Source organism: Megascapheus bottae, chromosome 10 (assembly GCF_031878675.1).
Source record: "Megascapheus bottae isolate mThoBot1 chromosome 10, mThoBot2.hap1, whole genome shotgun sequence".
Lineage (NCBI taxonomy): Eukaryota > Metazoa > Chordata > Mammalia > Rodentia > Geomyidae > Megascapheus > Megascapheus bottae.
Window position 1 is genome coordinate 26,864,641 of NC_143518.1, and position 13,193 is coordinate 26,877,833.

Here is a 13,193-nt window from a genome sequence, read left to right on the forward strand (position 1 = left end):
GACTGTATTGTACGGGAGGGCATTGCCCGCCCCCCCCCACCCCAAGTGGCTGGGATATTACCGGGAGCTATCCTGTCCATCTTCTAAGCTAAAGGGAAGTTCTAGCTCAAGAGAAAGAAAAGTCAGCAGAGGGCATCAGTTACACGATAATAAAATATTTCAAACCATTGAATTCAGGGAAGTAGATTTGGGACACACTGCCATCTTGTGGAAGGTATTGATATTCCTTTCTGCAATAGCATTCAATAAAGGTCTTGAGATTGCTTTTTCAAGTGTGGCTTGGGAAATAATTACAATACTGAGGATCTCCATAAACCCAAGAGGAAACAGTACAGTGGGATTTGAGAAATGGTAGTATTCATACAGTAAAGCACTGAATAGATCTCAAGCACTCTGTTATGTGTATTGTACATCTCTTGCTCTCACAGTCATGTAAGAGGTATTTTCTCCATTTTATAGCTGAGGAGACTGAGACTCAATGTGTTAGACACTTAGTTCTAGCCAATATTGGTAGGCTGTGCTGATATGCTGCTTTTCTGACAGTTTAATTGTTATGAAGGTTAGGGAACACAGATAGGCAGTTGCTTCTAATGCTTTTCCATATCTCTTGTTATCTATTTTAACCTTTATCGTATTCCCCCAACATCCATCAGAATACTTATTGTCTGCCTAGGCCTATTTCTATGTATTTTCTACCATTTGTGCTTTATGACATTTGGCCTCTATTTAGTCAACACATGTTTATTGAGTGTTCACTGTATGAAAAGTTTTGTTTTATACCCTTGGAAAATGTTTGTGAGTAGAAATGTTAATGCTCCCATAGAATTTATATTCTAGTGAGAAGTAACAGTTAATAAGGGTTGAGATTTAACCAGGAGGCAGCATTGGTATCCCTAAAAAGAGCAAGGTTTGAGCTGTAGCTCAAGTGGTAGAACATATTGAGCACAAAAGCTTAGTGACAGTACCCACGCCCTGAGTTCAAGCTCCAGGATGAGCATGCAATTGTGTGTGTGTGCGCACACACATGTGCACACACACACACACATACACACACACACAATGCAATGTGGCAATGTAATGACCCCTTGGAGTGGATTGAAGGGAGAATGGGAGAGTATTTGAAGCAGCAGGTACAGTTTTCTGGAAGTTTTGCTTCAGAGGAGAATCAGGAAACAGTATAGAACAAAAGTGAGAAAAAAATGGTAATAGGGTTTGTGTGCTAGTTGAAATCAAACAAAGTGGCAATTGATGTGTGTGTGTGGGGGGGGTGCTGCTCCTGAGTAGTAAGAAGAGAAGCTGAGCATACAACTGGAAGGCCAGAAGCAGGGTAACAGCTGGCAAGGTAGAGTATGTGGAAACAGGCGGTGGTGAATGAGTAGACCAGGGCAGGAGATTCTTTGAAAAATCTTGTCTGAGAATTTTCTCAGGAAACTTGGAGGCAAGGAGACAGGTGAAGATGGTGATGGAGGAGGATGTTACAGGGGAATGAGAACGAGCAGGTATGAGAAACTCAGGATACTAGGAGAATGGATAGACTAAGGATGTGTAATTTGATCACCTAACAGTGTTAAGAGTTTCATCACAGAAGTGGTGAATTTCAAGTACGCCAATTTACTTTGCACTTGTGTGTGGTTTACGTGGTATAAACCATGTGGAGATCTGGATTTGCCCAGGATGGATTTACCAAACTGAAGGACCAGAGGACAGGTATTTATGCATGGACATGGTTATAAAAATTGACCTTGGCATTGAAGATAGGTCAGCAGAGTGAAGTGCAAGGCAATGTATAGGACAGGGGCTAAGGGACAGAAACTATAAAAGGCTGGACAGAAGTAGACGGGAAGATGGGAGTGGAGGCAGGGAGTGGAGATTTTCATAGCAGCTGAAGTAGGAGGGAGTATAGACCATTGAGAAATATGAAGGAAGAGCTGGAGGTTGTTCATTAAAGGCAATTTTCAAGTAGGGTGTACTGTCATCGGATGCCAAGAAAATCAAAGCTAGTGACTTTAGGGAAGAGGAAGAAAGGTCTGAAAAAAGAAGAGAAAGTAAAGACAACTCTCAGCAGTATGAGAATTGATTGTGGCAGATAGGCCGCTAACATTTTGAGGTGGCTGCAGTGCCCTTGGAGAAAGCTTGATGAGAGCACAATTAAAAAGGAGAGCTTGTGGGGACTTTACTGATTATAGGTAGATAATAGAAAGCTTCAGAAGCTTGGGAGGGCTGGGAGAAGGGGATGGACTAGGAATGTACAGAACTATATAGAGATTCGAGGGGAGAGTGACCTGAAAGTCTAGCGATTCTGGATGGCTAGCATGGGCTATGCTAGTAAATATGTTCCAGAAACTTCCAGGCAAATCATGTGGTGAGGGTGTTAGCTGAGTTGGGCAGCATCTTCTTTCCCTTGAAGAAGTGTAGGCTTCGTATACCAGGAAAACATTATAATGGCCAATAGGGTTCGTGCTAATTCTCCAGGCAACGTGCATTTTGATAAAGGCCTTTTGCGACATAATCTACAAACTAGTGGTGAACTATGAAGACTTTGAAACAGTGTCTTCAACAGGGCCATGTTCGTGAAGCGTTCTGGAATGCTTATTTCTGTACAAAGTGACAGAAGTTAGATGAAAGTCAGGGTTTGACCAAGATCTCTAGAAGGTGGGGTCTGAGGAGCAACAGACAGGAGAGCTCAACTGCAGGAAGGGGTAGATTTGGGTACCATCTGAAGCCTTGTTGGAAAATAATGGCTTAGCCCCTGCTCCACTTGTTAGCTACTTTGTGCTTTTGCAACTCCTAAGTGCCATGGATATGAGTTTGTTTTCTTGGGGAAACAACAGCAATTGCCAACCAAACCCAAACAAAACACTGTCTTCTCAGGTACCTTACGGGGACTAATAGGAGGACTGCCAAAAGGAAGAAGCTGTTTCCCAGCTGCCTGGCATTTGCACAGTTCCAAGTGTGGCAGCACCCTTGTGCTGGAGCCTTTCTGTGCCTGTCAAGGATTGCAGGTATAACAGTGCCTTAGGAAGGGGCTCAGAAAAACAAGTGGCCTTCTCGGTGACCAATGTTGATGTTTCAATACACAAGGCAGCCAGAATCAGCTCGAGGTCCTCTGACCCAGAGTAGCTCTGCAGTTCTTCAGACAATTCTGCTTTTGGGGTGGTGTAACAAACTGATGTCACCAAGTGCTGGGAAACAATGGTCTCTTGGACCCCACCTAAAGCTAGCTCAGAGGCTGGGTCTTCCTGAGCTCAGCTGGCTTGTGGCTCATCACTTCCAGGATGGCTCTGTGGCCTTGTGCCCTGCCCAAGTCATATGTGGACTCTGGTAAGTGACAACTGTTCGGGCCTCCTCCTACTCCTTTTCAGTTGCTAAATAAACAGATCCTTAAGGCCTGGGGCAGCCTTTGTGTGTGTAGCCCACAGTTATTTTCATCTTTAAAAACGAGAAGGTGGACAGACAGAAGGATCTGTTTAGTGGCTCTAGCTCATTCTCTTGTTTTCAGAAATGAACCTTCTAAAATGAGACTCAGAAGGAAATCAAGCCCTTTAAAACCTGGAAGATTCCCGTGGTGTTGTAGGGGCTTGAAACCAATGCTTTCTTAGCAGCTGTTTTGAGAGACAGGCTCTCCTCAGTGACTTCTGGGATCCTTTATGTGGCCTTCTGGGCTTTGCGGAGGTTTTCTTTGTGCACGGTGATGACTCACATTCATGGCTTTCATTGAAGATGTAAAATAGGACTGAAAATTAGATCTGATACAGAGTGCTATGAAATCAGATTAAAAACAGAGTGTAGAAGTACTGACTTTGTCTAGTAGCAGGCAGCTCCTCATCTTTTTAGTGTGATCTTGGAGTGTTCACACTTTTGTTGTAACTCATGCATAAAACAGCAGTGGCAATGAAAACTGACAGGTGTGCTCATTGAGGGTAGAAGGTAGCTGGCATGTATTTTTAATGGGAATATTTATGAACAATGTCACAAGTTCAATGTGATATACTCAGATATAGACTCTAATCATCATAAAGACCTACAGAGGTGATTGCTTACCTTCAACCATCTCAACTTTCTGTAAAGGAGCTTATTCATCAATTGCCCACATAGGTTGGGCAATTGCTTAAAAATGAATTCATTAAGAACAAATGTACTATGTTATCTCCTCTGGTTTTTTTTGCCCTTATGGTTTATGTCATGTTGTTACTGTATCTGACTTTGTTACCTGGTATATTGTATATACATTTATTTGAAATAGGAAGGGAAGGAGGAAAACAAGATGACTGGGAGGGGATGGAGAAGGAAACGGGGACAAAAACATGAGAAGGGATATTAGTGTTCAAGAAGTAATACACCTGATGGATGTAACTGTAACCCATCTCTATACATTATCCCAACAATAAAAAACATTTTGAACATAAAATTAATAAAAAATAAAAATGAATTTAAAGTTGGGAAAGATTACAGAATTGCAGGAAATTGTACTAAAATGTATCTGTTTTCAGAAAATTGTTACTGTTATTGTTAATGTTGATATCATGCTTAATGTTGAGTTATCAAATGAATGTTGATTGGCAAGTGCACAATTTCTTTTAAAGCAGAGACAAAGAATATTGAATGTATCATGCCCCAAATCTATTAAAATATTGTTTGCCTATAAATAGCTGTTATTTGCCTTTGTGTGATAGCTCATATATGAGTGTTTATCAAAAACTGCCTTGTTGAAGCTTGATTGCAATGGGCCTTTGGAAAGTACATTGGAAAGTATTTGGAGCTGGATTCCAGTGGCTTGAAGTTGTAATCCTAGCTATTCAGGAGGCTAAGGATCATGATTTGAAGCCACCCTGCACAGTTAAGTTCGTGGGACCATTGGTTTTTTTTTTTTGAGGGGGAGTCCTGGGGCTTGCACTCAGGGCTTAGACACTGTCCTTGGGCTTTCTTAAGGCTAGCACTCTATCACTTGAGCCATAGCACCACTTCCAGTTTTTTTTTTTCCTGGTGGTTATTTGGAGATGAGTTTCACGAACTTTCATGCCAGAGCTGTCTTTGAACCACAGTCATCAGATCTCAGCCCCCTGAGTAGCTAGGATTACAGGCAGGAGCCACAAATGCCCAGCTCGTGGGACTTCTGAATCTCCAATTAACAACCAAAACCCTGGAAGTGGAGCTGTTGTGCAAGTGGTAGAATGCTATCCTTTAGCACAAAAACTCAGCGACAGTACTCAGGCCTGAGTTCAAGCACCATGATGGCTAAAAAGTAAAGGGGCCATCCAAGAGTGTGGCCTAGTGGAAGAGTGCTTGCCTAGCCTAGCATGTACAATGCCCTGGTTTTGAGTCCTCAATACCATATATATGAGGGGGGAAAAAAAGCTGTGGCTCAAGTCTCAAGTGGTAGAGTGCTAGCCATGCAAAAGCTTAAGGACAGTGCCTAGGCCCTGAGTTCAAGCCCCCAGATTGGCCAAGAAAAAAAAAAAAGTGATTGGATTCCGAGGATTTCGACCTAATCGGGGGACTAATCCTTTGATGGATTCATGTCACATGATGGCATTGTTGGGATGTGGTATAGGTAGGAAGTGGGGCCTCTTAAAGTTGTTCACTGTGCACTGAACAGGTGTTTGTGTTCTTGTTCCTTGCCTCTTTCTCTTCCCTCACTCCTTTCCCTCCCTGTTTCCCTGAGATGCCAGCCTCTGCCATGCAGTTCTATCACTGTAGCTCTCTGCCTCATCTCATGTCTTAAGTAGTGGATCCAGTTGCTCATGTGAGCTGAAAGAAGTCCTTCCTCTCTAAAGAGGCTTTACTTTGGCACTTGTCACAGTCATCAAAGTAAAGCAATATACTCTGTTTAGCTTTTAGGGTGTCCATTAGAATAGCCCTCAATTGTATATACATGTAGTCTCTGAACCTTACATTTGTTAACCAGTGAAACCCTGTAAGGAAAGGATATGTAGTCTTATTTTTCCCTACCTTCAATTGTCTTCTTTCCATCTTGCAGATATCCTGGATCTTTCTAGCTGTAGATGGGGGGAGTTGTAGTTCCCCTCTTTGCTGCTAGTGAAAGACAGCTGCAGAGCAACCTCCGAACCCCAAACCTGCTTACTTGGATTAAAAAAAGTTTTCAGACCCTTTCACAGCTTTATGACTGATCTATTTTTCAACGCACACTCAGGTGACAGAATCCTGACCTAATATTCCATTAGGAATGAAGAGTATGGTGTTGGATCAGGTGGAATGGGGCCCATTGTTTCCTGACCAGAAGTCACAATTACTGTGTTCTGCCACATTTGCTTAGGTTGGGACAAGTGAAAGAGTATTAGAACTAAAGTAGCAGTGAGTAACAATCTCCTCCAGAAAGATGGCCGGATTTAACTGGGAGGGCCGGTCATCTGGGGATATCTTCCATGCTTTGTGGGGGATGCTAACCGGACCCAATGCTATCCAGTCAGAGTGTGTGTTTGCGAGGTGTAGTGCTTGGACTGAAGTTATAGGAAGAGCAACACTGCAGGCTGTAGAAGCTTCAGCTGAAAGCTTTGGTCTGTTCCCTAGAAACTTAAGTTAGTTACTGGTGGCTCTAACTGCTAGAAACTAGGACACAGTCAAAATGAAGGTCACATGTGGTATGACACTTTTAATCTGAGAAACCAGTGAACTAATTTTCCTGGTGAAACACAATTCTTAACAATTTTTATGGTTCAAAAGTCAGTGGGGGGATGGTGAGTTACTTTTAAAACTGGGAAGTCCTACCCATGTCTCCCTCAGGCTTTTCTTGGCCAGGGCTCACCTAGCTCAAATGGATAACAATAATAAATGAAATACTGAGTCCTGATGAATGAGTTTTTACTTTCTTGAGTTTTTTTTGTCTGTTGTGGGGCTTGAACTGTGGGCCTGGGCATTGTCCCTGCACTCTTCAGCTCAAGGCTTTGGCCCTACCTCTTGAACCACAGCACTACTTCTGGTTTTCTAGTGGTTAATTGGAGATGAGAGTCTTCTAGACTTCCATGCACCGGCTGGCTTTGAACCGTGATCCTCAGATCTCAGCCTCCTGAGTAGCTAGGATGACCGGCATGAGCCACTGTCACCCAGCTTCTCTTGATGTTTTAAGCAGTCGCAATGATGTATATCCATAAGTGATCTCATGAAACCCACTAGACAGTGTTGGAGTGCTGTTGTTTTTGTTGTGTATGTGCTTGTGTGCGCACACACGCACCTATGCCCACATGCCAGCCCTGAGCTGCTCATTTTGTTTTGCTTTCCTGCCCAGGCTGCCTTTGAACTGTGAGCCTCAGATCTGGGCTTCCTGAAGTAGTTAGGATTATAGACCTGAGCCACCAGTACCCAGCAAAGTGCAACCTTTAAAACACTCTGAGATAAATTTTATTTCTCTTTCAAAGTTTTGGGATTTTACTAATATTATGAAGAATCTTCTTGAGGAGCTGGAGGCATAGCTAACTGGGAGAGTACCTGCCTAACAAACACAAGGCCCTGAGTTCAATACTGGGGTGGGAGGAGAATAAGACATTTCTTTGCCTCATTGAATTCCTATTTTTAACAATAGGGTTCTTTTGCCACTTGAATTTGCCAAACAGAATTTGTGAGGTTATAGGGCTGAGTATTACAATTCACGCAAATCCCAGCTATGTGAGAGGTAGCAGTAAGAGGATCATAGTCATGTGAAAGATAAACTGAAGCAAAAAAAGGTGAGGGGGCAGGGAGCAGTGGTTGGAGACTTGGTTACAAATAGTAATGTAAGGCTCCACTGAAACTCCATTACCTCCATAATTTGAATTTGTGAGGTTATGAGCCCACAGATAAGAACTTACATGTTTCTTAAAAAAACATTGATGGAAGATAATTAAATAGGAAAGTATTTGGGGGCAATAATAATTGCTGATGGGATTCCTGGAGGTAGATTGAAACTTTTCAGTGTTCAGTTTTTGTTTCTAGACTCTTGAATTGTCTTCATTTTTTTTTCTTTTGGACAGAAATTCCAGTGGAAGATGGATCATCATTGTGTGCCAAAAAACATCTTTAAATTCAATGCTCTAAGAATCTTTTTTGAAAAGTTTAAGTTCCTGAAAATATCAGATAATGTACTTTTCATCTTACCTGGCATAAAAACAAAGTCCCAATTTTGGTTATTTTCTGTAGAAAATGAAACAGTACATATTTTAATTTTTTATATAGAATAAACTTTATTTTTAATTATAGATATGGATCAAAAATAAAAGTTTTTATGTACATATGACATGTTGTGCAAACAAAAGGCTTTTAAATATCACGAAGAGACAATGTTGTTGGAAAGAAAAGGTGGTGAATGATGGGGGTTAGGATGGTCTTCCTGGAACTGCAGGAGGGGGTCGCCTAGTAAAAACAAAACAAAAGAAAATAACAAAAAGAAAAACGGATTCGGAGGAAGCAAACAATGTTTACATTATGAAAACAAATCCAAATAATAGCATGCAAAAAAAAAAAACCCACAAAAGTGCAATGAAATCAGACAAAAGAAGCAGGCAGGCATGCAGAAGAAAGGGACAGGATGACAGAGCAAAGTTAGTGGTTCGCAGGACATTGCATTGTCACCAGCATTGTGCTAGACATAAGACATTTGTGCCTACCGAAACGGCTGTTTTATAACATGGAATCATGGCAATCATATGTAAGAGAACTATGACTACTACCTAAGCCCCCAATGTCTTTCTTTACATAGCTATTTGACTTCTAGCCCTGGTTTTGTGACATTTATTTTCAAAGATCAAAATAAATGTTGCAAGGTCTCCATAGAGGGAGAAGGTATTGATCTGGAATTTTTAAGTGGTGGAAATTCGAACTTGTGAAGAGATCAAGGGGTTAATGTAATCATGATGTGGAAATCTTACAGAAAGGAGATTTGTAAACAGATTTGCTTGGTATGAATAGTGCCCATAGTGCTAACATGGAATCAAGCCTAGGGAAATGAGGGGCAGGGCCTCATCTCTGATGACCTGAGAATTCTGTAGGGCTTCTGCCTTGTTTGAGAGCTAATTTCGGCTGAAATGCTGATTGATTCTGAAGTGGGCCCAGGGCAAAAAAACCTGATTTGCTGGATTTGTTTTTTAAATTCATATTCCTAGCTTGGCTAGTATCTGGTCAGGTCCATGGTTTGTGAAGTCAGACGTAGCAAGCAGGCAAAGAGCAGGCCAAACCAAGTTTGTCTAGTTGTTTTTCAGCAGAAAAGCTATGCTTCACTTTCCTCCTCCTAAGGGAATCAGTAATGAGCTGAACATTACAGCAAGCCAGAGGACCTGGAGGTGTCTCCTACCCTACTCTCTGTGGGACTTCACTGTGGCTACTCATCCACGTGTCCAACAACAATACTCATTTCACCGCAGTCTGGTGACACTTCAGTGAGTGGAGCAATGATGTCTATAAAAACAAAAAACAAAACAAAACAAACACTTCTTTTTTATCGTCAGAGAGAGAGGTTAATGGAGGCTGACTGGTTGATTTTTTATTTTTTTTGAGTTGTGGTTCAAAAAATGATCTTCCTCTAATCCAAGACCATTTGTTTTTCAGTCCAATTTAAACTGGCTGCACTAAAGGAGACTTGCCTAGCCATTAAAGTCACCAAGAACTTGTTATTAGTATGTAACCTGCCCACGGTGGGGGGCCTACAAGCCTTTAGCTTGTGATATACTGGTAATAGGTGTCCCTGGTGTTTTCATGAAGAAAATGTAATTAAGTTTCTGTCAGCTCAATGAGATTTATCACCTGCCCAGTAAACAAACTATTTTGGAGTTCTGAAGCGTTTTAGAACACTTTAATTACCTCAGCAGGATGGGGAGGTGAGCCATTAAACTGAACTGCCACTGAGGAGCTGAGGGGATATTTGTATGGGCATGTGCCAAAAGCTTTCTTGTTGCAGTTGGCTTGGTGTTCTAATCCAGAAACAGAATCTGAAACTGACCTGTTTGCTGCAAACATCAGGGTGACATCCCATCAGACAGTTCCTTATCATATCCACTTATCTTGGACTTAACTTTGATGATGCCATTAAGGATGGATGAGTTAGTTGTACCATGGGCCTCAGTTGTTTGTGTTTTGGAAATTGTTTTCTCCCCCCGCCCCCAATTGCCCCATATTAATAACTTATTAGAGTTTTTAACAATTTTGCCAGTGTTGGGGCTTGAGCGCAGGGCCTGAGAGCTATTTTAGCCTTTTCACTCAAGGTTAGTGCTCCACCACTTTTGAGCCACCGCCTCACCTCTAGATTTTTGGTGATTAATTGGAAACAAGAAACTTATAGACTTTCTTGCCCAGGCTGGCTTTGAACAATGATCCTCAGATCTCAGCCTTTTGAGTAGCTAGGATTACAGGTGTGAGCCACCAGGCCTGGCAGCATCGTGTTGGAGCCTTTACATGTACAGTTACAAAGGTACTTCATGCTGCTACTCCACTGTAAAAGTTGGAATACTGGTGAGTTGCTAACAAACTCACCAGACAAGCAATTCTACATAATGCAAATTATGACTTCAGGTTATATTTTGCCAAACTTTCTGAAAAATAGCTTGGCCAAAATACTAAGGTAAAGAGAAAATCTTTGTGTGAATCATAAGCATTATATATAACTTGATGATAAATGACGAGTTATCCACATTTTTTTTGGTTCTATCTCAATGCTGTAATTTATCCTGATGATGATATTCCTCTGGCAAGAGCCCTGCGATGATTTTCCTTACAGTTTTATTTCCCTTCTGTGAGAATCTCACAAACATTTCTTGCTTACTTTCTTTGTGCATCACTTAGATAACCTGATATCCCAGAGTAGAGGGTGAGCCCTAAGGTTTGGTAAAGTGAAGAAGGGAAGGCAACAGAAATAGGTCTTTTGATTTATACTCTGATGAGCTTAGTTCGAAAGCAACCTGGTTCCCTTCTATCACAATCTCATGAAGGTAATATAATCAGTTTTATAGAGTTGTGTTTTGGAGAGTGGCAGAAAAGAAATAGGAAATGATCTGAGTTCTACACCACATTCACTAAAACTTGCGGTATATGTGTGTCTTATTGCTGCCTTTAGACCTCCTGAACCTGTAGGACTTCCCTTCCAAGGACTCACATATTGCTGTGAAGTCCAGAGCTCCAAGGGGATTATCCTAAAATGGGAACTCTTGTTACTCTTTTTTCTTGTGTGTGTATGTGGTGATCTTGGGACTTGAACTTAGGCCTGGGCAGTTTTGTTCACAGCTAGCTCTCCCATTTGAGCTATAGCTCCAATTCTAGTGTGTGTTATGCAATGATCCAGAGATGAATCTCACAAACTTTCCTGCATGAGCTGACTTCAGACTATGATCCCCAAATTTTAGCCATCTCAGTAACTAGGATTACAAGTGTGACCACTGTCTCATATGGGCAATTCTTGTGACTGCTACACAGGATCTTCTCATTCAGCTTTTGTTGTGATGGTTTATACTGGGTAGTCAGTCACACACAATAAGTTTTCCTCTAGACTGGAGCCATTGAAGCACTGTTTGCAAAAGTATGTGCTTTTCAATGGGATTCTATGCTGCCATCAGAAAGAATGACACCACCCCATTTGTAAGGAAATGGAAAGACTTGGGAAAAATCATATTAAGTGAAGTAAGCCAGACCCAAAGGAATACAGGCTCAATGGTTTCCCTCATTTGTAATAATTAGCACACATCTAGGAATCGACTAGCAGAGAATTACAATAGCTCAAAACCTAGGTACAAAAGGTCATATAGGATGAGAGTAAATGAAAGGATCTCCAGGATATGGAAACAAGAGCTTTATGTTGTGTGATTGTTCTTAATGTACTATGTTATTTCTATTCTCTTTTTTGCTCTTTAGTTAATCTCATATTGATACTGTATCTTACTTTGTTACCTAGTATATTGTATATACGTTTCTTTACTTGAAATAGGAAAGGGAAGGGAGGAAAACAATATGATTGGGTGGGGGGTAGAGAGAAGGAAATGGGGACAAAAACTTGAAGGGGTATCAATGTGTGAGAAGTAATGCACCTACTATCTGGTGAATGTAACTGTAACCCCTCTATATGTTACCCCAACAATAAAAAAATGTATGTGCTTTGAATCACCAGTTCTATGAGATAATACATGAATAAAATGTTTAGATATGACCCTTTCTCTAGGAGATTCACAATGCAATCTGGCTCCTTTCTTTCAGTAAAAATCATTACATTTTTAGTTATTATTTCCAAAGTATATTGGCCAAAAAGCCCTTGGAGTGTGTGTGTGTGAGTGTGTGTGTGTGTGTGTGTGTGTGTGTGTGTGTGTGTGTTAAAATATCTTAGAATATACTTTGGGAAAGTGTGAAAGGCTGTAGGTTTAGCCAGTATCTTTTGCATGTGTTCTAATTGTTAGATGGCCTAATGTGAAAGAATAACTTGTGAATGATTAGAAACATGGCAATTCCAGGTGTGTAATAAGCACAAATACAGGTCAAACATTAGACACATTTCTGTGTGAAATTGAAAGGTTACAGTAGAAAAACTAGGATATTGAGGCAAGGTTTCCACTAATCAGTTTTAAAAACCTGAATGAAAATTTGGCAGTTAAAACCCTTTGGTAGCGCGCTTGCCTAGCATCCACAAAGACCTGGGTTTGATTCCTTGGAATCACATACATAGAAAAAGCCAGAAGTGGTGCTATGGCTCAAGTGGTAGAGCTCTAGCCTTGAAACAAGCCCAAGGACAGTGCTTAGGCCCTGAGCACCCACAGGGCTGGCAAAAAAAACAAAACAAAACAACCCTTTGCTAACTCCTCTCTACATCACCTTTATAATTAAAAAAAAAAAAACCCTTTGCTTTTGGTAATTTTCCTCAGAAGCTATTACTAACACTGTAAATCATGCCATTGAGATGAAACAAGAGTTACAGCATGATTCTCATGCAGAATGTCAGTAGAAAGCTTCCTTTGAAGGTATAGGTGCTTCATGGAACATACAAAGATAGGACAATGCATAAATGGAGAAGGAAATTAGAGCAGGAAACAGTTTGTTAACAGAGCTGTCTGTCCAATTACTCTTTTCATATGATCATATCGAAGGCAATCATGGAAGGAAACATGCTTTTCTCTTTTACCTTCTTCATCTGGATGGCACAGTCTGGGATTATGTATATTAATAAGGACCATCATCGAAATTCTTATAATGGAGAGATTTTATTATCAGGATACTCAGGGTAAGGAAACTCA

The 13,193-nt window shown here is 41.0% G+C and overlaps 2 protein-coding genes and 1 long non-coding RNA gene across 6 annotated transcripts in view; 1 reads left to right on the forward strand and 2 right to left on the reverse strand.

The window, feature by feature from the left end:
- C10H1orf105 (chromosome 10 C1orf105 homolog) overlaps positions 1-6,160 on the reverse strand; it is a 40,124-nt gene extending 33,964 nt beyond the window's left edge. Inside the window, exon 1 of the mRNA XM_090341605.1 lies at positions 5,950-6,160. Coding sequence (XP_090197731.1) covers positions 5,950-5,970 — 21 coding nt within the window. The 5' untranslated portion in view covers positions 5,971-6,160. The remainder of the gene's footprint in view (positions 1-5,949) is intronic.
- A 147-nt stretch (positions 6,161-6,307) lies between these two features.
- LOC150057772 (uncharacterized) lies at positions 6,308-8,227 on the forward strand. 2 transcript variants are annotated; one of them, XR_016536839.1, is made up of 2 exons: positions 6,308-6,515; positions 7,965-8,227. It is a non-coding gene; the product is annotated as an uncharacterized LOC150057772 (long non-coding RNA). The 2 variants fall into 2 exon arrangements; XR_016536838.1 differs by lacking the exon at positions 6,308-6,515 and adding an exon at positions 7,544-7,679.
- Positions 8,194-13,193, reverse strand: part of Dnm3 (dynamin 3) — a 485,204-nt gene continuing 480,204 nt past the window's right edge. The window contains exons 21-22 of one of the 3 annotated variants that reach the window (XR_016536837.1): positions 9,281-9,384; positions 8,315-8,343 (exon numbers count right to left, since the gene is read on the reverse strand). Coding sequence is in view for 2 of the 3 variants with exons in the window: in XM_090340431.1 (XP_090196557.1) it covers positions 8,307-8,343 (37 nt within the window). In the remaining variant the exon portion in view is untranslated. The other 2 variants (XM_090340431.1, XM_090340434.1) reach the window with 2 other exon arrangements.